Source organism: Lepisosteus platostomus, chromosome 20, assembly GCF_059453375.1.
Source record: "Lepisosteus platostomus isolate fLepPlt1 chromosome 20, fLepPlt1.hap1, whole genome shotgun sequence".
NCBI lineage: Eukaryota > Metazoa > Chordata > Actinopteri > Semionotiformes > Lepisosteidae > Lepisosteus > Lepisosteus platostomus.
The window spans coordinates 16,107,847-16,134,412 of record NC_142630.1 but is presented as its reverse complement, the minus strand read 5'-3'; the positions used below and the strand labels follow the sequence as shown (position 1 = coordinate 16,134,412).

Genomic DNA, 26,566 nt, shown 5'->3' with positions numbered 1-26,566 from the left:
TCTGCATACAGTTGCTGTAAACCACTCCTGAAGTCTACCTGAATAATGCCTTTGAGCAAAAAGTTCTCTTGTATTTCTGGATATTCTTTATCAGCTCAGTAAAAGTAAATATCTATATCAACATGTTGTAAAAATATGTATGTAATCTAGCAAGTGTAAATCACACCATTACACCTTCAATGTTTATAATCTTAAAAGTTCAAAGTCTGTACAGTCTGGAGATAAACCAAGCCCAGTCTCTGAGGGTATAGTGTTTCACTCGTAAACAGCCCAGGACTTTAATTGCTTTATTGTTGTTAGCGAAATGAGAGGTTATTCTTCCTTTTTCGCACACCATGGATGACATGTAGGCGATGTCAGAGCAGGTAAGGGGGAGTCGGGGAGGAATGTCGAGCGAATAATTTTCCACTTCTCCATGCAGGGTGTTTATAGTCCAGGAAAGACACGCACCCGCCACGTGCGAGCCGTGCAAGAGCTGAGTGTTGATTCAGGCTCGTGGACGCCCACACACCTGGGTTTTCATTCCGCTCGGCTCTCCTTCACGTGCTCGAACCCTTAATTTGCCTCATCGTAGGATTCATCTGAGCCTTTTTTAATTGTTCTCAGTTCCTGAACGTTTTGGAAGGTGCCCCTCTACGATTGCGTCCCACAATTGAAATGTAGGATCTCCGGGATCGGGGGGATCTGAGGAGGAAAAACTTGATTCCAATCTCAGTGTCGGCTCAGTTAAGAATTTGGTTAAGTTAAGGAGCTCACCGGGAATGAAGAACAGCAGGTGAGGGGTCCGGGGACCCCCTTTGTTAAATGGGGCGAATGTTGGGCTAGTTTGGCCAAGGCTGACGTGAGAGGGGAGCCAGCTGCGTGCACCTCCTCGCAGTCTACGAGACGGGGAAGCAGACGGAGGAGAACAGGGAAGACTTCGTCACACGGACAGGCATTTAAACAGGTATGTCCTGAATGTGAAAAATGTCTTGTGTCCCTTTTGTTAGTGCTGTTATTGTGGTAGCAAGAAAGCCGCTTGCCTCCCATTAGTGATTCCTTTTTCGGACCCGCCTTCCAGCACAGATGACTGAAAACTGAAAGCAGTCTTGCAGGGAGCGACAGCTGCCAGCTGCACTGTGTGTAGGAGGAGCCATAGGGCTGAAGAGGCTGGAAAAGAGAGGCACTTCACTGCTCTTCTCCCATTCAGGTTTCTCTTACCTGCGTACTGCGGTTACTGAAGGTGATGGAAAGGCGCTACGCTGCAAATGTTAAATGTGTTTTTAAACAGTTGTTCTGAGGAAATACCAAGAGAGGTGCAATGGAACAGCAGGCCAAGGGCTCATTGAACCTTGTTTCACTTCTCCTGTGTGTCTCCAAATAGAAGAACAGCCAGAGACACTGCAGACTCTAGATAAAAAAAAAACAATTATCATTCTCATCCTGCGGTCCATGTGGGTCCTAATGCCCCAGTGTAGTGACGGGGACACTATACTGTAAACAGGCGCCGTCCTTCAGATGAGACGTAAAACCGAGGTCCTGACTCTCTGTGGTCATTAAAAATCTCAGAGCGTTTCTCGAAAAGTGTAGGGGTGTAACCCTGGATTCCTGGCCAAATTTCCCATTGGCCCTTACCAATCATGGCCTCCTAATAATCCCCCTCTATGAACTGGCTTCATCACTCTGCTCTCCTCCCCACTGAGAGCTGGTGTGTGGGGAGCGTTCTGGTGCACTATGGCTGCCGTCACATCATCCAGGTGGGACTGCACACTGGTGGTGGAGGGGATCCCCATTACCTGTAAAGCGCTTTGAGTGGAGTGTCCAGAAAAGCGCTATATAAGTGTAAGAAATTATTATTATTATTATTATTATTATTATTATTATTAATCTTTCAAATTAATCTGCTCTTTCTGGTTACACAGCCTTCGTAAATCCCGTGCCGAAAGGGGTATCTGTTTATTTCAGCACTTGCATTTCTTAATCTAAAATGTTGTGTTGTCCTCAACTTCTAAGTACTGAATTATAGTTAAAGGAGTTAAAGGAGATAAAACTGGGTACATATCACAGGTGTCCAGGTGACAGGTGTCTGAAGGAGCTGAGGAAATGTGGGCATATACAGTCTGCCACTGCCCTGATGTCTCTGAGTACCTGGTTCCACCGATAGAGGGCAGGAGAGAGGAGTGAGCAGCACAAGAGTGAAGAGCTGGACATGGTCAAGGAGGACTGGAGTATTGGAGACAGGGGAGGCTGCAGACCAGTGGGACATAGTAATAAAAATGATAGTAATAATACACTTCATTTTGTATAGTGTCTTTATAAGCTTCTCAAGACCCTTTAAAGTAAGGGGAAAGAACTATGATAGGAGATAAAAAGTACAACATAAAAGAAAAAGAGTGTGGTGTAACATGCAAATCAGTTTAGTAAAAGCCCTTCTGAAGAAGGTCCTGAGATGGGCAGGGAGGACAGGAGAGCGTACTGGACACGGGCAGGGGGTGAAGCAGGCTGCAGTCCGGCAGGAGGTGAAATGAGAGGACAGGGGATGTCAAAATAGAAAAAAAAAATCTGTACGCATAAACCTCTCCATCGACTCCATCGAGGCTCATTGGAAAGAACGTCATTTTCCAAATCGGGGATGGTGAGCACCCTAACAGGGTGTAAACAGTTGATTCTTGAGTCGACACCTTGTTTCCAAGACTGATTTATTCACCCCTCACTGTTACGTAACAAGACAAAAATGTTGACGCGCGATGGTGTCACAGCGGGCTGTCCCCGCCCCCTCCGCGGCGCGGCTGCGCAGTGGGCCGCGCTGGCCGCCATTGAGGGACCCGGAGAGAGAGAGGGGTCAGACGAACAGCGACAGGCGAGGGTTGTGCGCCGCCGTGATCTGGGATCTCCTTCTTCTTGCTGTCAAAACTGAACTTTTGTCATAGTTGGAGGGTTTTTTTGTTTTTAAATATTTCGTGCTTTCTGTCTCCTTCCGTTTTTTGTTCTCCGATTTTAAAGGGATTCTTATTTAAGGGGTGATATTTACAATAACATCGCACTGCGAGGAGCCAGCCTTGCTGCGCCGCACACGCGTACGGTCTGAGCCTCGCTCGGGGCAGGCACGGTGCGTGTCGTGCCCACTAGCGTTTGATGGATCCGAGAATCGCCTGGTTTCAGCCAGAACAGCTCGGACCTGCCAACAGCTTGTGGATGCAGATCTGGGAGACGACGCAGGGTCTGAGCAACCTGTACTTCAACAACAACTACAGCAGCGGCAGCAGCAGCGGGGGGACGGCCGACGCCAGCTCGGCAAAGAGCGGGGCTCCCAGCGAGGGCAGGAGCCCTGGCATGTCTAACGCCAGGCCGGAGGGCGAGATCGGGCAGCAGCGGGACTTTTTACCCTTGGAGACCAACAACAACCGGCCAGCGGGGAGGGGCGGCGGGGCCGGAGGGGGGGGCGGAGGGGGCGCCGGGGGCTGGAGAGGGGGCTCGGACCTGCGCAACAAGAGGAAGCGGGACAACAAGGCGAGCACCTTCGGGTTCAACAGCAGCCTGCTGCTCCCGGGCTCCGGGGGCAACGGGGTGGCAGGAGGAGGCGGCGGCGGCGGCTACACTGGGACGCCGTGGAAGACGAGGAACTACTCCGAAGGGATTCTGGGGTAAGCGCCGAGCACGATCGCCGCTGTCAGCAGCCTGCGCTGGCCCGCTGGCCCGCTGGCAGCGCTCCGGGTGGCGGTGCCGTGTGTCGGGGGCAGGCGGTTTTGCGCAGTTGCGTGCCTTCATGGCTTTTCCACGGGCTACTCGAGCCGTTAGCGCCGCTGAGCCCCCGTCCCGTGGGCGCCGACATGCGTGTCGCTGGTTCTCTGGTGACCTTGTGGACGAGCTGAGCGCCCCGGAGAGTTTCCGAGCCAGTCAGTGACTTGGGGTTGTATTTATTTATTTGTTCCCCTACTCTGGTCGCGGTGGGGGGTAAGAGGGCAGTAGTGCAGGGGAGAAGAAGGGCGCAGGGCAGAGCCTGGCGGGCGCTTGTCGTGAGGTTTCGATCGGAAACGGGTTGTGAAAGGGCCGGTGCCGATGCGGTGCCAGTCCGCGCTGGATGACCGTTGAGTAACACACTCGTGTCGCCCGAAGGCTCGTCTGGTCTTGACGTGCGCTGTTTTCTTGTTCTTCCCGCAAACCACGACTATGTCAAAATAATTTAAAAAAAGAAAACTGGCCGTGGCGGGGGGTCCGCTCGGTTGCGAGGGGAGTCTGGTTCGCGCACCTTCCAGTACTTTCTTCACAGCAACTTTGACGCCTCTCCCTCCCTCCTTCCCTCAGCCTGTTCCGTAAGGGGGTGTGGATGTGACTGGATCGCACAGTGTGCGCCCGGAGAGCTGTCCCGTTCGCTGGCCGGAGGACCCCCGGCTGCAGTTTAATTGCGCTTCTCCTGCACTTACCTGTACGGTCTCTTCACGGAAGCGAGCCCCGGGCGAGTCGATTACAGCCCGGGCGAGTTCGGTCGAGCCGGGAGAGAGTCGGTGTCGTTTCCAGCATTGTTCAGAAACCGCCGCCCGGAGAAGCGTAGGCTTTGCAGCAGAGGTGTCCTCTGGAACTTTTTGAACCTGTCGATCCAGTGCAATAATTGGCCTTGCTCGTCAATTGAATTTTAAAATATAAGTGCATTTTTAGATTAATAAAATAGTGAGAAGTGCATTCGCATAGTAAGTGCTTTTAATCCTCCTCGTTAAAAGTACTGCGTGTCTAAGTCGGTCCCGCACTCAGAAAGTTGTTTAAAAGCGGATATTTTTAGATTCTAGCTGTTTTAATGACTAAATAAGATTTGTCAGGGTGGTTACAGGCAAGAACAACAGAAAACGTGACATATCCCCGTTTGTTCAGTAATATTTTAATTCTACTCACTTGATCTGGGTACAAGGAATGAGAATTAACGTTTACATTTTTGTCCTGCGGACTTAAGCATTCCGTGTATGAGTTGTTATAGCAAGTATGTCAAATCAGCACATTGAGTTTTATGACTGTAGTAAGTATTTGCCAGTTGTTTTGAATATTTTAAGCAGCGTTTTGAGCAGCTATCTGAGTGACGACCCAGTCCGTGTCACTTGCTTGAAGGTTCTGGAGAACTGTTGAAAGGCAGAACCCAAACACCTGTCCTGCTGTGCATTGCAACATTACACAGGCAGAAACCGTATGGAAGTGCATTTTAAACAAAGGCTCTTCTTTACACAAACAGTGGTGGGGGTGTGGAACAAGCTGCCCATCCGTGCTGTTGAAGCCAATATCCTGGCTTCCTTCAAGACGGCGGAATGAGATCCTGGGATCAATTATTTGGTATACCAAATAGGTCAGATGTAATAATAATAATTGCTTACACGTCTATAGCACTTTTCTGGACACTGCACTCAAAGCGCTTTACAGGTAATGGGGATCCCCTCCACCACCACCAGTGTGTACCCCCACCTGGATGATGCGACGGTAGCCAGAGTGCACCAGTACGCTCCCCACACACCGGCTCTCAGTGGGGAGGAGACCAGAGTGATGAAGCCAGTTCAGAGATGGGGATTTTTAGGAGGCCATCATTGGTAAAGGCCACTGGGAACTTTTGCCTGGGCGCCAGGTAACACCCGTACTCTTTTCGAGAAACAGAATTAATTTTTAATGAATACAGAGAGACAGGACCTTAGTTTTACGTCTCATCCGAAGGACGGCGCCTTTTCTTTTTACAGTGCAGTGTCCCCATCACTATACTGGGGCATTAGGACCCACATGGACCACAGGGTGAGCGCCCCCTGTTGGCCCCATTAACACCTCTTCCAGCAGCAACCTTAGTTTTTCCCAGGAGTCTCCAATCCAGGTACTGACACCTGCTGAGTTCCAGTGGGCTGCTAGTTGGGAGTTGCAGGGTGATATGGCTGCTACCTATGTGCCACATGTGCCAAACAGCTCCTCTAGCTTGCTAGCCATTAATGGCGGAGGGGGTAGTCCTGATCCTGGAGGGGGCGCTGTGTCGGCAGATGTTCTAGGCCTCTTCAAAGCCAAAGAGCTGGGAGACGCAGATAAATTAGTTTAAAAGCTGTCCATTGTATTACAGGATTTCATTCCATCCAGTACATTAGTTTTGATCCTTAATTGCTTACTTAACCTAACGAGGTGCTAATGATCACTTGGATGATTGAGGATTAGCTGGAGTTAAGACTTGGACTGTCTGAAAGAGAAAAGGCCTGCTGTTTTGGAGGAAGGCCACACTAACAGAAGCATGGACAATATTGGAGAAAAAATCAGTTTGTGTTCGTTGAAACATTTGCTATTTTATGTTACATGCTTTGGTCTGCAGGCAGAAAGGTTTGCAGCAGCTGAAATAAAAAGCTCTGCTTTTCGTCGGATGTCTGCTGCAAGAGTCTTCTCTTGTATAAGAGGCAGCGTCGAGGAGGCTCAGCCAGCTTTTCAGGAATATTGATTAGCGTGCTTGTGCGAGCGGCCGCCGGTGGGATCGCCCTTCTTTATAACATGCAGTCTGGGCTGGATCAAGAAGCTCCTGAAGTCTTTTCATGAGGGAGCGAGGCGCAAGAGGAGGACTGTCTGTGTGCCGTTTGCTCTTGTCCCTTGTCCCTCACTGGTACAGCAGACAGTGCTGCCCATCATGCCTCAGGGGTGGAGGGGACAGCGCTGTCCGTAACCCCAGCGCTGTCCATCACGCCTGTGATTAAGGAGACAGTGCCGTCCCTGACTCCAGCACTGTCCTTCACGCCTCAGTGATGAAGGGGACAGTGCTGTCTCTGACCTGTGGCCACGGGTGGAGGGGACAGTGCCGTCCCTGACTCCAGCACTGTCCATCATGCCTCAGTGATGAAGGGGACAGTGCCGTCTCTGACTCCAGTACTGTCCATCATGCCTCAGTGATGAAGGGGACAGCGCGCTCCCTGACCTGTGGCCACAGGGGTGGAGGGCACAGTGCCATCCCTGACCACTAGCCTCAGCTCTGTCCCTGACCCCAGCATCGTCCATCACTCCTCAGTGATGAAGGGGACAGCGCGCTCCCTGACTGCAGGGGTGGAGGGGACAGCACGGTCCCTGACCACAGCCTCAGAGGTGGCAGACATATCGGTCAGTGGTCATGGTGCCAGTCGCTGTCCCTCAGGCTGTGTTGTGAGTGAGTGCAGTGTTCAGAGCACGGCTTTTTCCAGCTCGGTGGTGCTCCGTGAACAGCCCTTTCGATCCGCTCCTACTGGCAAGGCGAAGGAGGCGCTGGGGCTGTCTTGAGTGCCCACTGGACCTTTTGTGCGATTCTCACCACAGAGTTTAAATCGGGGGGGGAAAACTGCTTTGCATGCCTGTCAGTGGCGAGAAAGCGCTCCAGAAGGGACGTCTCTGCTTGAGAGGGGCGCGGCACCTGGATGGGAATGTGTGTTTACATGCAGCGCACGCCGAGCATGTCCCGGGCTTGCTCTCCAAAATAAACAGGGGTCCCGCCCTCCCCAGCCCGTCCCACGGTGTAACCCGATCCCGGCTTTGTGAAGCAGCTCAGCCAGCCACCCCTTCTGCTCCTGAAGAGCATTTCTGTTCTCGCCCAGGAATAGCGGTGAACGTGTTGTCCTGCTCGCAAAATCTTCCTGTTTTTGTGAATTCATGTTTTTGTTTTTTTTGGCTACTGATCATTTAAACATATGCAGGGCTGGTTATAAAAGAGGTAGTTGCTTAGTATTCTGAGCGGGGTCTTCCTGTGAGCTCAGCGCATATACTGCTCCTGAGCAATGTGGTTCATTTTCATTAGCAATAGGAAGAAGCCTAGTAATTTTGCAATTGAGTGTGCGCTACATTGCAAAACTATCTGCTTTTCTTTCACTGACTGACAATAATAACGGACTAACAATAGGAACACAGTGAGCAATGAAATATTTACCAGGCAGCTAAATTGAAAGTGTTCCTTTGTAAATAGTTAAGTTAGGCCCCTATTGGATTGAGTATTTGGACAGATGCTCAGTGGTCTTAAACATTTGTAAAGTTTGAGAAATGAAAGCTGTGCATGTTAAGGGACATGTTTCCTTCCTCTGCTGTTGCCTTCACTGGCTTGTGACCTCTGTGCCTTTATGACCATTGGGAGAGGAGACCTGCCCCCTTTCTGGGAGACACTGCTGTTAACGGCGACAGGAGACACAGCATTGCCTTTCCTTGTAGAGGTGTCTTGTGGTTTGACATGCTGACCATTTTAATTGGAGCCCCTTGGCCGTCCCAGTGTGTGTGCACTGTCTGATCAATTGGTGACCTGTCCAGGGTGTAGTCCTGAATTTGTAGCCCTGTTTCTGGGAGTGGCATTTTGCTGTGATCGTCACCAGGAATTAGCACTTTTTGGATAATAGACAGGGGGGTTAGGGCAAACCATGGACTTTGATGTAAGAATTGGAGATGGTGCAGAAATACCGTCATGCACAGTTATTGGGATATGTCTGGTGTCTACAAGCAAGTGCTGCATCATAGATGAGCTGTTGCTCTTTTGTTGCATCCTCAAGGGCTCTGGAAATGAGTTGAAGTTTTCACTCTGGTTGCTTTAACACAAAGCAAGCATGAAAGAGCACTTTTGATTGTTCTTTAAAAGAGATCAGTTTGCGACGTTCCAAATTTCCTGTCGTTCAGTAATTACACTGCTCACCCACCTTACCTTAATGGACCTTAAGTTGCTTCAGAAACTACTGCAAACTACAAGCCACAGTTGAAGATATTTTTGCTTGTATTTTCTCGTCAGTGTTTGCAAATAAAAGTCTGCAATGCAATATTCTTTCTCTCGTGCACTCCCTGTGCCCAGTGACTTTGTATTTATGAAACGCTACCTAATTGGTAGCTAAACCCTCTCGGCTGTAAGGTTGTGCTCCGAGATGAGGCGGCAAACGCCAGTGATGATTGCGAGCTCCAGGCCAGGTGTTAATTCTCCTGATCTGGGAGCCTGCCAGCCGCACTGGTTGCAGAATAACCAAGCGTCGGTCACAGTTGAGATCTGTAGGGGGTAGCGTCATGCAAGAGCGCAGAATAGCTAGGGGGGCAGCCCTCAAGGCACACTCCGTGATCTCTTGTAGAGGAATGCACCGAGCTGCAGTTTCCGTGTGCACTGGGATTCCTGGAAATTGCTTTAGTGTAAAACCGGACAAGACAAGAGCTGTCTTCTCTCCCCTTGCAACGGGCAGGTTTCTCCGAGTCGTGACAGCAGACTGTAAACCCAGCCAGCATTTTTTTTTTGGCTTCTGGGATGCTGTTGTCCAGCTGTTGTGCTTCGAGGCTAAGGAAGAGATCATCTTTGAGACGGCTTTCCACAGAGGGAGGTGCGACTGCTTTGTTTTCACTTAGAAGCAGGTCCTCAGCACACCCCAGCCGTTAAAAGGGAGAAAAAGACCTAATGATGATTTTTTTAAAAACTTTTTTATGGCTTCTTCACAGGGTGTCTTGATTTGCCTGCTAATCCAGTCGACACTCTCGCTCTCTGCTTGATCTGTGGTGGTAGCCCACCCTTGGGGAGAGCCCCAGTGGGTGGGGTGTGTGGGGGGGGAAAAACAGCGAACCGGTTTACACCCCGAATGCGCTTCCCTTTATGACATCACTGAGCAGCAGTGTGATGTCCTTGTGTGGGGTTTGTATGGGCTGTGGAGCTTCAGGCCTCTGGAGTTCTTGTTTGGCCACAGGCCTCTGCTTGAGCAATACTGCATCGAGAAGGGGCTGCTGCCAGTCAGAGAATGCTTAATCGGTGTGTGAAATTGAGAGCAGATCTTCTGTAGTTGTTTCCGAAGAAGGGCTCGACTGGTGTTGATTCAGATGTGTCAGATGCTTTAGCTAGAGGCTTTATGGCCTCGGCGTGCTGTGTCTGTGAGTCTGGCAGTGTCCCCCGCAGCCCTCACTGTTGCACTGTGGTGAGCGGACCTAGGCGATGGGACCCCTGCCAGGAGGAGGAGAGGAGAGCGCGGGCAGGACAAGCCAGGGAAAAGAGAAGAGGGAATCGCGTTCCCCGGAAGCCGTGGGAGTGTTTGGGAAGTGCGATAAGAACCAGGAACCGTGCATGGTGTGGCCCCATGCCAGCACGCAGAGTGCTCGCAGCTCTCTGTGGGCATTGTGAGACGTGAGCATGTGTTTCATTTTCACAGAAAGGAAAGTGGTTTTTCTGAGAGGTTTCTTTCAAAACAAACACGCTGGCTTGTAACTGGATCGCTCGACCGGGTTGTTAGTTTGGGTAAAGGATGGGTTTCTGTTGTGGAGAGTGGAATGCAGTGCTGTTGGGATGTCAGCAGCGTGAGGAGTGTGGGCTAGGCGGTGTTTTCAGCTCAGGAAGCACGTCGATTCCAGATGTTTTTCAGCTGGTGGAATTTTGGAAGATTTTGTTTGTTGCTAAACTAAGCATGGGGTTGAGAACCACAGCTGTCACAGGGTGCCAGATCCTATTTATGGGATGAGCACTGCTCAACGTTCCATAACGCAGTAAACAAGAACTTGTAAATTTCTGTACATTTATGAGATCGTTATTGTGCTTCTTACTCAGAGGCCTCTTCTGACACTATTGGCCTGTGGCTTTGTCTCTCTTATGGCTTAAAAAACACTGAAACGTTTTTTTTTTTTCTACAAAGCTGTGCTTCTTTGGAAATACCATGGAGAGCCACTATGTTCAGATGCTGGTTCTTTTACAAAAACACTGACTGCAGTGTGTGATTTTCATGAAAATTCCTCCTACACTATTCTGCACTTCCTGCTTTGCTGTTTAGTAGCTCCAATGCTTTGTCGATGCATATTGGTAATCTTTCGGCGTATGGCATACATAAAGTGGAATGGCACTGAGCCCTGGGAAGATTTCTAGTAAATACCTGGGTTTGGTTGGAATCGAATCTGTGGCCTGTCGGGTGTATGACTGGCACAGGCAGTTGCTGGGCTGAAAGGTGGTGTGATCTGGCAAACGCAGGAAAGCCCTTCGCTGACTTTGGCAGGTTTTCCTCTGATGGCACTGCTGTTTTGGTCATTGCTCTCTGTCTTGGAAACCCAGTTATTTTTGTCTCTGGTTCCCTTGCAATATTTATAGCCTGCTGCTCCTCCGTGCAGTGCAATGGAGACTATTCTTAAAGGGTGATTATTCAGGACTAGCATATAGGAAAACGGCACACGCATTCTGTAAATACACGTTTCCTGCTCTGAAAGCATATTTAATTACAGGCTACCTTAATTGTAATGATGGACACTAGTGAAATCATCCTCTCACAGCTTTAAGCCACTGCAGGCAATGGATCTTAATAGTGTTGAAAAGTGATTTTCTGATTTAACAATAAAATGACAATTGCTTTTCATGGCAGAAGCTGCTGATCTAGTTTTTGATATGAAAAAACCAACACCACACCCGTTTTCTCCCTGTGGGGTTTAGTAGCACAAGCCCTTCATCGTTCTCCAAGCGGAGTGCTTTGTGAAGTGTGGGGAGAAGGTTGTTTTTTCCATCAGACTCTACAAAGGTTAGTGCTAAAGCACTTCAGGGAGTTTTTATAGACAAATACCTAATCAAGGGTGTGGAAGGTGATCTGACACGTCTAGTCTTTAATCATGCACATCTGCATCTGTGGTTTTACGTAGCAGACAATAAGTACAAGTATTTTTGGAAAGCACTGCTGTGATTCAGGAGTGCTGCACACCGAGGTCCCCTGTGCTGCTGTCCTAGTACTCACCATCAGATCCTGAAGTGAAACGGATACTGGTTATCGCTAGATCCTAAAATGAAACTGATACTGACCGCCTTTCTCATTTCTCTTCAGAGGGCGGGATGACGTTGTTCCAGTTTCGTTCACAGGGGTGTAAGTGTGGCTGACCCTCCTGTCTACTGGCACGAGCAGGCCCGGCGGTGCTGAGATGGCATGTTTCTCTCCGGTGCGCATGGTTAGCATGCCTAACGTGATCTGCAGCTACGTCCTGTGGCCTCCGCTCTGCAGTGGGGAAGTGTGTGCTGGGAGAATTTGAAGCACACCCTCCCCCTCGATTTGTGGAGTTCCTCTCCAGCAGTTGCTAGCCAGGGTGCTGTGAATTGCCTTCCCTGCACTGAGGGTGTGTGTTCTGCCAAGTCAGTGGCCTTTTACTCAGACAAGTGTCTGTCAGGCCACCTGAAAGCCAGCCGTCTGAATTTAATTTCTCGTTTGCTTCTCAATCAGGCAGGAGCCCTGTTCTGTTTAATTCTTGTTTTAGAAAGCTGCACGCTGCACAAACGGTAGTTTTACAACCGTAGTTCAATTTCAGGCTGAAGAGCGTGGGGGTGCACTGCATTTTCTTTTTACCGAAAACAGAGCATTTCTGGAATGGTCAATGTGAAATTGAATCCTGCAGTGCACCCTAGTGCTGTACAAAGCCCTATCCTATACCAATATAAAGTCAATTCTACTTTATATTGTAGATATGACACCCACCCCCCCTCCCCATTCAGTGTAATATAATTCCCTCAGGAATCGAAGTATCAAGAATATAATTGGGGATAGGGGTGAGGAGCTGAAGAACAGCACAAGAGTTGTCATAGAAAAGTAACTGATCCAGTCTGACAGAACTCTGTCTTTTTGTTTTTGATTGGCAAAGGAATGAAAAGGCTTGTTAGAGTTTGGAAAGGACCAGGATGAGTCACGGCCCCTGGGCACACAGGTATGGGCCTGACGCAGGTGTGGTGCTGCGCAGGGCGTGTTCAGGCAGCGCGCACCGTCAGGCTGCGAGTCTTTACGCTGTGTCTCTGCATGTGCGGCGGGGGCACTGCTGTGTGGTCTTGTGCTCGGCGGACCTTGGACTCGGGTTCTGCGATGAGTCACGCTGAGTCTTGTGTAACGGACTGCACAGCCACGCGCTGACGGCTTCCTGGAGGAAGGGGAAATGAGTGTCCTGACCTTTGACCCTTTGAGTGCTTATGTCAGTGGCACTCTGGTCGACCTCTGACCCCTGGAGCCATGGGCCTCTTCCCGGAGTGTGAAGCATTTCAAAATGATTTCAGTGTGAAATCTTACAGCAGACGCCTTTGACTGTTGAAATTTAGAATGTTTTCGCTTCACTTTTTTTCTGCCTTGTGCCGTTGACCGTCGGTGTCCGCCTCACTTTGCCCAGGGGAGTGGTGTCTCTTCCCTGTCCGCACGATTCGGCAGCTCCCGCCAGGCGTCGAGGGCCGCGCGAAACCAGACGTCAGCCGTTGCCATTTCAGCCAGAACGGACACTGTCCAGTGTAGCTCAGAAAGGCACGTTGGAGTGCCGACTCATCACCCGACTGCTGAGCACTGCATCCGCACGGATGTACTGCAGTCAGTGTTTCGCCTTCATCCCTCCTTTTTCGAAGCCAATAAACATGTGCCTTCATGACCAAAGTAGAATTCACTTTCTATTGGTTTCATTTAATATACACATGGTTTAAAAATACAGCTTAACTGTGAAGAACCTTCTTGCACTGCTTCTCGGTCCTTCCTCAAGCTGCAGTGGGGCAATGTGATTGTTACTTTTCCGTTTCTGTGCACTTGCATTATAGACCAGGATCAGATGTCAAATCAACAGTGCCGCACAAACGTTTTCAGTTGCATCTGCAAGGTGGATTTTTGGAGAATCCAAGGCAGTTTGCTGGGGCGCCGGGCACGATAGGATAGCCACCAAGTTCTGGCGTTAAGCTTTTCAGAGAGCATAGGAAGAATCGGAGCGATCCGACCAACATGTCGGACTTTAGGGAATGTTCCCTAAAGCTTTTGCAGAAAGAATGCAGATTGGACATGCAATGAAACAATTATTGGCAGAAAAACCTTGTTGTATTCACAGAGTTTAATGGTTTTACTTTAATGAGCTATTGAATAAAACAGGTAATGAAACAACACTAATGTATTTTTTCAGTGAAATTGCACAAGCCAGTATGTATACAAAGCATGTTCTTTTAGTTCAGCAAGCCTGATAAACCCAGCTCTGAAAGTTAGAGCCGCCAGCCCTCACAGAGTCAATAGTGAGTTTGCTGGGTGTAGGAGGCATTCCAGCCACTCCGGCCTGCTCTTTCTACCTCATTCGGTAGCTTTCGCACAGTGCCAGTGCAGGTGGTGGATTGGAGCCACTGCAGTAGACGGGGTGAGCAGGCACGGGGCCTGTCGGTTCGGAGAGCTGCGAGCTGGCCTTGTTCCCAAACTGCGTTAATCCCTCGTTGCATCTCGGCGGAAATCGCGATTTCGATATCTGCTTAGCGCTCACGTCACGCCAGTTTGAATTTTGGAAATTTGATCGAAGAGATGCCGCGCCGTTGAATTCTACAAGCGAGAAAGGAGAAAGCGTGCGAGTGCAGTCACGAGCTGATACCCCGTAAAGGCACTGCGACAAGGAGCCTAGTGGCTGCTGGTCTATACAACTGGAACTCATGGACAAGATGGGGTGGGACTGAGCGACGTCTCGACCTGGTATAACGGGTTTTCCTGGCTTTCTGCGAGAGCAGTTGTATGTGCTTGTGAAGTAAACCAAATTGCAGGCTTCCAGTATTGCACGGTAATGAAGTAAACCTGGCAGTGCAGTGATCGTACCGCCTTTTGTCTCTCCATGCGGATGCTTAATTTAAAAGAGCAGCACTGGGATCACCCTGGGATTCTTTCTGTAACTGTCCTTTCTCTCTCCCCCCGTGCTTGCAGGCTCCATGAAGAGATCATTGATTTTTACGGTTACATGTCGCCGCGGCCGGAGGAGGAGAGGATGAGGATGGAGGTGGTGAAGAGGATTGAGAGTGTGATTAAAGACCTCTGGCCCAGTGCGGATGTAAGACTCTCCTGTGTGCTGGGTGTGTCGGGGGGAGGGGGTAATTTAAATACTGCTTTCCCAGTTTCGTTCGCATTAGGCCAGCGGAACGCTGTGGGTTAACCTCCGCCCTTCATCCCTGTTAGTGTCCGTTAACCCCGGTGGGCGTGCTGGAGGAATCGGGGTCAAAGACACAACAGCAGTGTTGGCATTGGGTACTCGGACCTTTGACCCTCAGGACCCCTCTCCTGTTCCCCACTGCCTCCAGGTTCAGTAAAGTGGACGCGCTGAATTGGCCATGACTACGGCTTGCGAATGACCGTGCGGAGTGGTCAAGAGTGCGCTCAGTTCTGGTGGAAGAAAACTGCCTTACATACATTACAGGTTCATCTTGTGCACAGCGCCCCCTTATCCTTCTCTGGGGTCTTTATTCCCACTGCCTGCGCGCCGTGTTCAGTGTGCTCCTGCAAGCCTGTTGCCTGCTGAGCTGCAGGAGCGAATTCCCGGCGTTTCGCTGCCAGTCCCTCCCCTGCCATCCACCCGCTGTGGTGGGAAACAGCTTGCAGTGGGGGTCTGGGCTCCTGACCTGAGGCTTGTGGGTTCAGATCCCCAGTAGGACACTGCCGTACCCTTGAGTAGATCACTTCACTCCAGCAAAAGGAAACCACAGTTGGTTTTTGGGGTAAAACAGTTTTCAGGTATAGTTACCAGGGGTTAGGGTTCGGGCTTCACCTGTTGAGCCATACTTAGTATCCAGCTCAAATTCTACCCTTCACAACGTGGACACTAAAAAAGATAACGCTTTGTAACTTTGCATTGCTTGTGTGCTTTCTTTCCATTTCGTTATGAATGTTTGAAGTTTGATCTCCATTGCCAGTGAGTTTATGCAGTGCTGAACACCGGAGTCTTTGTGTGGTAGATAATTTTGTGTGGTTTTGTTTTTCAGGTTCAGATATTTGGCAGCTTCAGTACTGGCCTCTATTTGCCGACAAGGTGAGCCTTTATCTTCTCGTCCGCTCCCCTGTAAAGCAGATCACTGAGGTTTGTGGCCGTGGGCCTGGTTGTGTAATCTGCTCGCGACGCCAAAAAACAGCAGCCGTCTAACAGACCGAGCCAAACGTGCACGAGGAGCTGGAGCGCTGCAGTCCCTAAGCAGACGTCACCCAGACGTGCTTTAAACTTCGAGATGCTGGCTGCCATCAGCGTTGGCAGTACATCCCCTGCAAGTCCAGGGCTTGTTGTACAAAACGGGATAAGCTGGTCTGCAAGAGGCCTCTCCTGCCTGCCGCGCTGGGGGGCTGACGGGTGTCTTCTCCTTCCAGCGATATCGATCTGGTGGTGTTCGGGAAGTGGGACAACCTGCCGCTGTGGACTCTGGAGGAGGCCCTGCGGAAGAAGAACGTGGTGGATGAGAACTCGGTCAAGGTGCTGGACAAGGCGACGGTAGGTGCTGCCTCGCGGGGCGCCACAGGCGCCGTGGCTGCGCTTTGCATTGGGAGATGCGATGTTTTGTGTGTTGCTTTGTGTGGCTTCGGTCACCTCGCAGTGGGGACGTTTGAGGAAATTACAGCAGTTTAAAACCAGATCATTTTTTGTTATTGCAAACATATGTCCAGGTGCTGTCCTTATAACTTACATAAAATATTCAAATGTCTGAGTCTGTTGGGGGCGCATATCTTTTACGATAAGATCACTTTATTGGCCATATACAATTACTTGCGTTAGGAATTTGTCTTTTTCACAGACCCCAGCTTGCTCTCCATGAGACACACAGACAGGGAGAGAAGCTTGGGGTCAGAGTGCAGGGTCAGCCATTTATACAGCGCCCCTGGAGCAGTTGGGGTTCAGGGCCTTGCTCAGGAGCCCAACGGAGTAGGATTCCTCTACCAGCCGCGGGATACGAACCGACAACCTTCCAGCCACAGGCGCAGATCCTGAGCCACAGAGCCACCTTCACCTTTTGTTGAGGAATGGGGACAGGAGGGGGTTGTAATAATGTCCAAATATCTCTTTCGTGTTGAATAATTGATCAAGGGAAAATGCTGTTTGTCCTTCCTGAGAGATAACAGTTCTTATTCGCAGAAGAGGGAACAGCCTCGCTGGCTTGTGTTCTTCACAATCTTTGCCCCCTAAGTTTCTTCTCCTTTCTTCTTTAGGTGCCCATCATCAAACTCACAGACTCGTACACAGAGGTCAAAGTTGACATCAGCTTCAACGTGGAGAGTGGCGTGAAAGCTGCCGAATTCATCAAGGAATTCAAGAAGGTGGGTCTGGAAGTCCTTCTGCGCTTGCAGACCTGTGTTCTGAGCCGTCTTTCCTCTGAGAGATGTGCCGTCCACAGCAGTGAGCGAGGCTCAGCCTGGAGCTCTCTTTGCATCGCTTCAGATGAGCGGTTTAAATCGAGGCTTTCCTTACGAGGCGCAATCGTAGACCAGCCTGTTGATGAGGACACCAGATGATGGTATTTGAACGCCTTCTGTTTAGTTTTTGACTCGCGCTCTGAAGGAGAAGCTGCAGTGCCCCTCCCCCAGCCTGCCTGCCTGCCTGTCTGCTGGGCCTGGGCTCGGATCTTTACGGCGCTGACTGGGACCGCTGCACGTCCGGGCCGAGCGGAGGGCATGTGCGTGACATCGTGGGTGTTGGAAAGTGAAGCACGTGGAAATTAATCTCGACCAAATCTCAAAGCTCTATATGAAGTGATGTCTAACACACCGGCAATTCTTCACATGCTGTTATCCATAATGCTGTAAGTACGTACGTAGTTTCTTTGCCTTTCGTCAGTCTACATCAGTTATTCTTTGTTGTTTCAGAAATATCCTGTGCTCCCTTACTTGGTGCTGGTGCTGAAGCAGTTCCTGTTGCAGCGGGACCTCAATGAAGTGTTCACAGGCGGAATCGGGTCGTACAGCCTCTTCCTGATGGCTGTCAGCTTTCTGCAGGTGAGTGAGCAAGGCTTTCCCTGCACAGCTGTCTCTGCCTGCGTGGAGTCCGCTCCGCTCCCAGATTACGTGTGGGATTAAGGAAGATGTGTTCCTGCTGTCGCTGTGTACGTACGTGCTGTCTGGAATCGGTGTTGTTTCCCAGGCGGTCGGCTCTTGCTAGAACAGTGAAAAGAACAGTATTCGTTGTGTGTTGTGAATGTGGGAAGCTGTGCCTCACTAATAGCTGGTGTGTGGGGAGTGTACTAGAGCATCATCCAGGTGGGGCTGCACACTGGTGGTGGTGGAGGGGATCCCCATTACCTGTAAAGCGCTTTGAGTGGAGTTTTCTATAGAAAAGCGCTATAGAAGTGTAAGCAATTATTATTATTATTATTATTATTATTATTATTATTATTATTATTGTTATTATTATTATTATTATTAAACCCGACCACATGTCTGTCCTAGTTGCATTCCAGGGAGGATGCCAGCAGTCCCAACGCCAACATTGGAGTGCTTTTAATCGAGTTTTTCGAGCTCTACGGGAGGCATTTTAACTACCTGAAGACGGGGATCCGCATCAAGGACGGCGGCTCCTACGTGGCCAAGGACGAGGTGCAGAAGAACATGGTGGACGGGTACCGGCCCTCCATGCTCTACATCGAAGACCCCTTACAGCCAGGCAAGTGACCGGCCTGCCTTCCTCCTGTCCGTCCCTCCGCAGGCGCCCCCGGGTGAAAGCTGGGATGAAAGCTTTTGCTTGCCTTGCACCGCGGCCTGCTTTAAGAACCGCTGTGCTGAGCACATGGTTATACAGACGTGAGGGTGCTGGAGCTAGCGTGGACTGCCCAGAGCAGGCACGACCCAGAACTCCCCTTTCGTCACCGCCTGTGCCTCAGCCGATAGTTCCACAGCTCCTGCGCTCTAGAAGCTAACTCGACGGCACATTGGCGTCAGGCTTGACCGTTCCTCTGATCTGCTGCTTCGCAGGCAACGACGTGGGCCGCAGCTCGTATGGTGCCATGCAGGTGAAACAGGCGTTTGACTACGCCTACGTCATCCTCGGCCACGCGGTGTCGCCCATCGCCAAGTACTACCCCAACAACGAGACGGAAAGGTACGAGTCCCGAACCCTCTGTGAGAGGGAAGCGTGTGGCTGTGGGCTGCCCCGCTACTCTGCAGGTAGAGTGGCAGGAGCCTCTCTCGGGGCCTGTTCCCAGCTGAGCACCTGCTCCTGAGGCTGGGAAGGAAAGGGGTTGGCGCTTCCTGAAACCAGGGGTCTCCCAGTATTCCCTGCTGTCTTGTAGTTGCGTTCAGACAGTCCTGGGGCCAGTGGAGTGACTGCAGCTGTATGTTCTGATAGGAAAACCTGCAACATCGCAGCCTTGCGAAGATTTTGGGAGATACTTTTCTTTTTTATTAGCATCCCGTTGGCAGTTTTAAAGATTTGCAAATTGCTTTTATGCAATGGGCTCCTAAATCACCTGGCTACACCAGATAATTAAGAACTGGCACCTTGTTTCTGGGGAAAAATTGCTGTTCTTGAAACAATGCACATTTCTGAATAAAGCGCCATCTGTTTATTTGGATTGTTGTATTTTACCAGATGGTAGTTTAGATGTTCTGATGAACTACTTAAAATATAGCAAGGGGACCAAAACCTTTATCTGTTATCTCTGCTTCTGGACAGGAAAGCAGTTTCTTCAGTGGCCTTAAATGCTGACGAGTAGCTCAAAAATTAAACTTAAAAATAAATCTCAGTGGACTCCAGTTCCGTGTGTTGCTCGTTTTAGAAGCTGAAGTTAATACAGTTGAATCATAGAAAGTTGCTAGATTGTTTTCTTAATAGCATATTGCGGTTGGAATTCACATGCATTGTTTTTTTTGCTTGCATTTATTTAGTGCTTTTCATCCTCCAGGATCCTTAAGCACTTTACATATAGGGGAAAGAGCGCCACCTACTGACCCACTAACTACTTACAGCAGCAGACTTGTTTTCCCAGGAATGCTGATTAATCCCAGTTTTTACGAATGTGATGTGCGTTAAGTGTGCAGACGTGCTAAAGGGTCACTGAGAAACAGGGACAGGGGTTGAAATGACCTCATCGTGTTGTGGAGCCCTCCTTTTCTTTTTGACATGTACAATTAATCCACAGTGTTTGCTCTTCCCTTCCAACAGCATCTTGGGCCGGATCATCCGGGTGACGCAGGAGGTGGCGGATTACAGGGACTGGATCACCAAAAACTGGGGCTCTCCATCCCAGAACGATAACGATTCCTCCTTGAACCGTAAGGGACTTCGAGCAAACCGTGCTGCTGCTGATGCCATATTGGGGTTTTGACAGAAACAGCAGGGGAATCTCATGAAATGTAAAAGAAATGATTCCTCGCATGCCAAAGAAATACAGCAGGGATATTGGAGATGAAAGAGTTAAAATACGTGAAAGCTTTTCTTTTTCCTCCTAAAATGCCCAGAGGTCTCACCCTGGTGACCAGGCTGTGAGCAGATATCCTGTCTGCGGTGCTTGTGTCTTATCGGCATTTTTACTGATCCTTGTTGTCATGCTTCCTCCAATATTGCACTCCACCCTGGATAAGGGCATCTTCCTGAGAGAGTAATTGCAATATTTAAAGGAGCTGCCTTTGTCATTGACAGGGAACGAGGTGACGTTATTTGTGGAGTCGCAGCAGCTGGACAAGTGCAACAACAACATGTCGGAGGAGGTGGTCTTGTTGACGCCATCGCGGAGCAAGCACTCCTCTAACTCTTCCTCCGGCCCCCTGTCGTCCCCATCCTCCTCCTCCTCTCCGTCCTCCCCCTCTTCTACCGCCTCCAGCTCCAGCGACGCTGTGAGTAACCCCACTGCGCCCCCTGCTGTTTGACCCTGCCATCTGTACCCACAGGCACTGGGTGCTTTCAAGTAAAAGAGATAGTTTACCAAACAGAACATTTACACTTGTAAAAATAGTTGTTTTCATAGAAATTTATTTTTAGTAGCAGCACAGATATTTTATTTGGTCAGAAACATAAAGCTGTGTCTATACCCAATACTATACTGGTCTGTCTGCTCTGAAATCAAATGTTTGCATGTGTTGCCTATGAGTTACTTCACAAATCTTCACTCATACATCTTTTTACAGCTGAGGCTACCAGTACACTTGTAGGATTGCCTAGGCTTATTCATGCAGTCAAGATGGATTTATATAGTTTACGAAATAACTTAATATTCACCTAGTGTTCTTATATAAATGGTAAAAATAAAACAATATATCATAAAAGAAACACCCTTCTGGGCTGCTAAAGACTACCAGACCTTTCCCCACTCCTTTAAAGGCTTGTATAACAATGGTGTATGATCTTGTAGAAGAAATCAGGCTGGTGAAGAGAACGGCCTCGGAAATGAAGTCTCTTGAGCAGAGTTCCCTAACAGAGCCCGAATCGTGGATCCTCTCTCCTGCCCAGGCAGTGCCAGACCGGCTGGGCCTTGTCTCATCTCTCCCGCGCTGTCTCCCCCAGGACTCGGACGGCACGCCGTGTAAGAGCGCCAAGCCCCTCGCGGGCCGGACCCCCGGCGCGCACCGAGAGGCGGCGGGGTCGGCGGCCCAGCACTGCGCCCAGAGCCGTTCCTCCGGCAGCCCCGCCGGCGGCGCCAGCAAGGCCAAGGTGAGAGGCTCGCCCCGCCGTTCGGGAGTCCACGGCGACCGCAGCGGCCGCGCCCCTGCGTGTTTCTCGACTCTTCATCCCGCCGCGCAGCTCCCCGCGGGTTCAGCTCCTGGCCCAGCGTGACGCTTTGTTTTTTTCCTTTCAGAACGCAGCGCGGCCTTTCCGCTTCTCCACCACCAAGAGCAGTCAGGGACAGCAGGGCTCCGGGCACCCCAGCGTGTCGGCCGGCGGGAAGGCGCACCAGGGCGGCAAGGCGCACCACCAGTACAACGGCAAGAAGAGGAAGCCGCCGCGCGAGAGCGCGCACGAGGACCTCTGCAGATAGGGGGCGCTGCTGCCCCTCAGACTCTGCCAAACTGTCCCCATTCTGCTGCAGGACCTTTTCTTTAGAAGACTTTTTTGTTCCTTGTGGGATATATAAAGAAAAAAAAAAAACTTTTTATAACTTAAAAAAAAAATGGGGTGAGGGTGAAAGGGAAGACTTCTCGGTCTCTCTTGCTGCTTTTATATTTGTCCTGGGTTTGCACAGAAACGAATGAAGGAATTCTTTCCAAGCGCGCTGTCCTCGTGTGGGCGTGCGCCCTACCCCCCCTGCCTGCCGCCACCGCAGCAGCAGCAGCAGATCGCCCTGGGATCGGACGACCAGGAGAGGAGAGACGGGGAACCGGCGCGCGCCCCCCCCACCCCGCCACGCACACAGGGAGGACCGAACCCAGCGCTCAACCAAATCACACAGAGCCCCCGCTGAACCGAGCGGGGACGAGACTCCTAGGTTGGAAGTTGAGGACACTGGAAAATAAAAACCGACAAAATTACAGAGAAATTCAGAGAGGGGAAAAAAAATCGACAAAACTACAAAACCACAAAAAATATATATATAGTCGAAGAAAAGTCAATAAAAAATAGAAAAAAAAAACAGATCCTTCAGAATGGTCCTGCAAGTTATGCATGAAGATTAAGGGATTCTTTTGTCATTGAGGGACTGAGAGGGGATTTAGGGTTTTAACATGTACAGACTATTTGACATTTGTACAAAAAAAAAGCCAAAAAAAGAAAATCAACTAAAAAAAAAAAGTTTAGTATTACTTTTTACACTGTATACTAATTTGTGATTTAAAGGTGTATGTTTTGACTGAGAGGTGAAGAAGAGCCAAACCCCAGTTCTCTTGCCAATACTGATCATCAGCACAAGTCTACCTGTAGGAGCTCACCTGTATCTGTACTTGACATCTCTAGACAAGGGCACCCGTACCGATACGAGAGCTTTTAATCCTGCGACGTCGGCCACCTCCTGGTGTTGCAAAAAGAAAATCAAGACAAGCAACTTCACATTCTCTTTTTGTTCTTCGGGGTTATCAAACCTTTGTTTTACTGCCTGTGTTTTGTTGAGATAAAGGAAAGCTGGCTTCCTACGTAGCTCTGTACTCTGAAACAGGCAGCCTGGGGGGTGTAATCGGCTGGGTAACTAGGCGATAACACTACCTCACTGTCTCAAACAGAATTTTAGCAAACTTAATACTGTTTTCAGTAATTCAATACTTGATGTTCTATTTCCTTCCCTAAACATTCACAAATTGTGTTGATTGTATGAGTGACCAAGTGACTTCAGGATGTTGAGTGACCACTTGCAAGACTAGGGATATTTTTGCATTCTCCCAGGTGTGGCAGGTATACTGCGTTTACTCCGAGAGCCAGTTGTGTTAACGTTGAATAGTAAATAATGTAGGAGGCATAAGCATTTGCCTGAGTTAGGGGTTTCTGCTGCACTTCCTTCACTGCCCACAGGTGGCACTACAACACAACAGATCAACTCTTTTGAAGTGCTTTTTTTTTTAAACCGGTGCCATGTAGAATTCTCTGTCATTATCGCTACAAGGAGTATTTTAATCAGACTTAAACTGGCCTGCCTAGTCACTACAAACGTTGAAACATGCAATAAAAATTATTTATACAACTATTCAGTACCTAGTAAAGATATTTTTTAAATGTGTTGTCATTTTTCAGCAATGAAAATCTCTTTAACAAGAACCTGTTATCTTTTATTATAGTACTTTACTATAAGCTACATCCTTGCAGAGCTTGGGAAGAGTGTAATTAAGAGTAATGTTTGCTTTGTTTAAAAGTAAATAATACCAGATGCTTTACATTGTGTACCAATGCAATGCAGGTTTACACTATATAGTATAACTGTTTTCCTACTCCATTTCCCTATAGTCTAGTCAGGACACAGTATTCCCATAGATGAAAGGTGCATGAGCTGACATATCAGCCCCAGTCCCAGCTGTGGTCTAATGCCATGGAGTTTCCAATTCCATTTTGTTCCCTTGTAGAATGTCATTGTACAATGGCAGCCTTGTTGCACAGAGGCACTACAGCATCCCATCTTGCAGTGCTAATTCTTTCAGGACACAGCCGGGCACCAGCTCGCTCTTCCGCGTAATCCCAGCAGAAAATAAGTGGGTGCCTCTTACCAACCACAAACCTACGCAGTCCTATCTTGCGGATATTTTGTTGTACTTCACTAGGTACTACTGCTTCTGTTCATTAGACCGCTTTGCTTGGTAGGTGCCCGACCAGCAGAAATGCCCTAGATTTAATAATCATCGGTATTGCATCTTCTGTTCAATATTAACTTTGCAGCTGTGATCTTTTTTTTTTTCCTTCATTTGTTCTGTATCCACTTGTAGGTTCTGAAACTGTTCTCGGGTGGGGCAGGTTGGGGGTATTGTTGTGGAAAATGGCTTTTTTGTATGTGTCATATCGGTTCAAGTGGGTGGGCCCGTCTCCCCTCTCTCTCTGCATTGCCTGTGAATTTCTTAGTCTCTGTCAAGTACGTTAAGCTACTTTATTTGTCCGGTATTATTTGCTGCCCTGAGTTTACTGTTCCTAATTTAAAGAGTACAGTAGCACACTTTAAAGGTATTTGAGGTATGCTCTCCAAATATTTATCAAGAGTAGACTATTAATTTGACGCTAGTGAAAATTGTCAGGAGCTTTACCTCCTGTTTCTTCTGTACAGTGAATACTGTACTCTCGATTCTCAATCCTTCTACAAAAAGCTTGAAATATTCTCCTCTTGCACAATTAGCAATTTCACTTGCTGCGGGTACATAAAAAATAATTGGCGATTATGTTTTTCTTTTTTTTTAAAAAAAAAGAAACATTCTTCATTTTCTCTTGCAAGGACACGCATACCAGCATCTGAAGAGCGGAGGTGTGGTTTATAAAATGAACAAGGAGTCAGACCTCACTCTTGTCCTTCTAGGATTTTAAAGACTTAAATATATTTACAGATCCTTCCAAAAGGAATTTCAAACCATGACTTGATAATCTTGGGTATCAAGAAAAAATATTTATTAATTGTTGTGAACAGTTGAACTGTTCCTTTTTTCTTGGATGTTTTTTCTCTTTCTGTTCTGATCACTGTTCCATCTGTATCATCTTTACATATTCTAGTTGTACTTTTTTGGAGAATATAAAGAACTTTTTGCAAACTATATATTTTTTGTGAGTATATCAATAAAACTTTAATTTAAACATTGAAGCCCTGTGGGTTTATTGGGCTCAAATCAAATTTAAATTGTATCTTTCAATATTAAATTGCACTTTAATAAATCTTTTGTTTTTCAGTGTGTGATGTCTGAGTTAATGTTGTTTCAAAGTGTGAATGAACGACTGCTTGTGGATTATTTTCAGGACTACATCTTTGAATGCACAAAATAGCAATACAATTGAATAAAATACACAAAATTGTCGACAGTCTTTCCCAGAATATGTGTAGTTGACTTTCCTCTTTGTTGTAGACCTGTAAGGTTGTTTAAATGAAAACAAATGCACATGTTCATCTGGTGTGTAACTGTATGTACATAAATGACAGTCAATGTGGTACTACATAAAACCAGTTTTCAAGGATGACTGCAATGTATTTTTGCAAAATTAACTAATGTGGAAAGTGTCTTCTAAATAAGAACATGGCAAAATGTGCAGAATCTACAGATGAACAGAAATTAATGTTCATTCTAAGGCTTGAAATATTTAATTGGCTAGAATGCTTACCTCCTGCTTTCTGGTATAAAGGAGAATCTAAGAAATGTAAATAAAAATGTAATTTAACTATGTAACTATAACACTGTAACATATAACTCAACTATATAGTGAATTATTATAATTTGCTTGGAGTATTGTTTAAGAAAGGGTTCCAATAGGTCTAGGGTGTGAACCCCAATCTGATTTTCTTATAGGTCACCCTAAATTACCTATTATTTAATAATATTCATAATTATAATTGATTAACTAGAGGGGTGTTTCACTGAACACTAGTCCTTGAGGACTGAAAGATCTTCTTTCCTGTTCCAAATGATCCACCTGTTGAATTGATCATTCTTAAATTGTTCCAGGCCTTTAGTAATTGGGGATTAACGGCTGCTTGTCAGAGCTGCAGTAGGCAGGGCTGTGGTTCAGTGTGCCAGTCCTGGGGAACCCCTGTATCACCAGGATTGCCTCCACTCTGGGCTCTTAATGGCTTGCTCTGAATCAATTAACTCACTTAATTAGTCTCTATTCACGCTGTTTCCAGGTTTATCCTCACAGTGGGAGTGTTCAATTTAATTCAATTCAAGGTGCTTTATTAGCATGACTGATGGGTACAATCAGTGTTGCCAAAGCAAATACAAATAATGATATTCACATTAAACAAAACAAAAAATAAAGGTAAAATAAAATCTACAGACATTTACAACAAAGACATATCATAAAATATTTACATATACTATAAACAGATTGAGCATTATTGGGAAACAGACTCACTGTTCCTCAGGCTGTTACAGGAGATCACATACTGAGCTGCCAGTTCAATTGAGTTCCCTCCTCCCTCTCCCAGTAGGATTGGGGCCCGTTGTGATTCTGGCAGGTGTGGGAACTCTGGGATTAGATTTCTGAATTTAGGGAAGAATGTTTCTCTAATCCCAGAGTATCTGTCACAGTGTAGTAGGAAGTGCACCTCTGTCTCTATTTCTCCCCACTGGCAGAGGGAGCAGAGCCTGTCCTCTCTTGGCAGCCAGGTCTGCCTATGTCCAGTGTGTGTGTCCAGGCTGTGGTCACTGAGCCTGTCCTCTCTGGACAGCCAGGTCTGCCTGTGTCCAGTGTGTGTCCAGACTGTGGTCACTGAGCCTGTCCTCTCTTGGCAGCCAGGTCTGCCTGTGTCCAGTGTGTGTGTCCAGGCTGTGTCACTGAGCCTGTCCTCTTTGGGCAGCCAGGTCTGCCTGTGTCACCCAGTTTCTATGGCCAGGCTGTG

At 48.3% G+C, this 26,566-nt stretch overlaps 1 protein-coding gene across 2 annotated transcripts; it reads left to right on the top strand.

Annotated features, from left to right (window-relative positions):
• The first annotated feature begins 365 nt into the window (after positions 1 to 365).
• Positions 366 to 24,905, top strand: tent4b (terminal nucleotidyltransferase 4B). 2 transcript variants are annotated; one of them, XM_088613517.1, is made up of 13 exons: positions 366 to 946; positions 2,047 to 3,623; positions 14,586 to 14,709; positions 15,635 to 15,681; positions 16,011 to 16,131; positions 16,845 to 16,952; positions 17,499 to 17,627; positions 18,078 to 18,291; positions 18,600 to 18,726; positions 19,789 to 19,898; positions 20,266 to 20,459; positions 21,073 to 21,273; positions 21,419 to 24,905. In XM_088613517.1, exons 2-13 carry the CDS (start codon positions 3,115 to 3,117, stop codon positions 21,596 to 21,598), a joined length of 2,064 nt encoding a protein of 687 aa, XP_088469643.1. In that variant the 5' UTR covers positions 366 to 946; positions 2,047 to 3,114; the 3' UTR covers positions 21,599 to 24,905. The 2 variants fall into 2 exon arrangements, with proteins under 2 accessions (XP_088469643.1, XP_088469644.1); XM_088613518.1 differs by lacking the exon at positions 366 to 946 and having other exon boundaries at positions 1,976 to 3,623; positions 21,127 to 21,273.
• Positions 24,906 to 26,566: the final 1,661 nt, after the last annotated feature.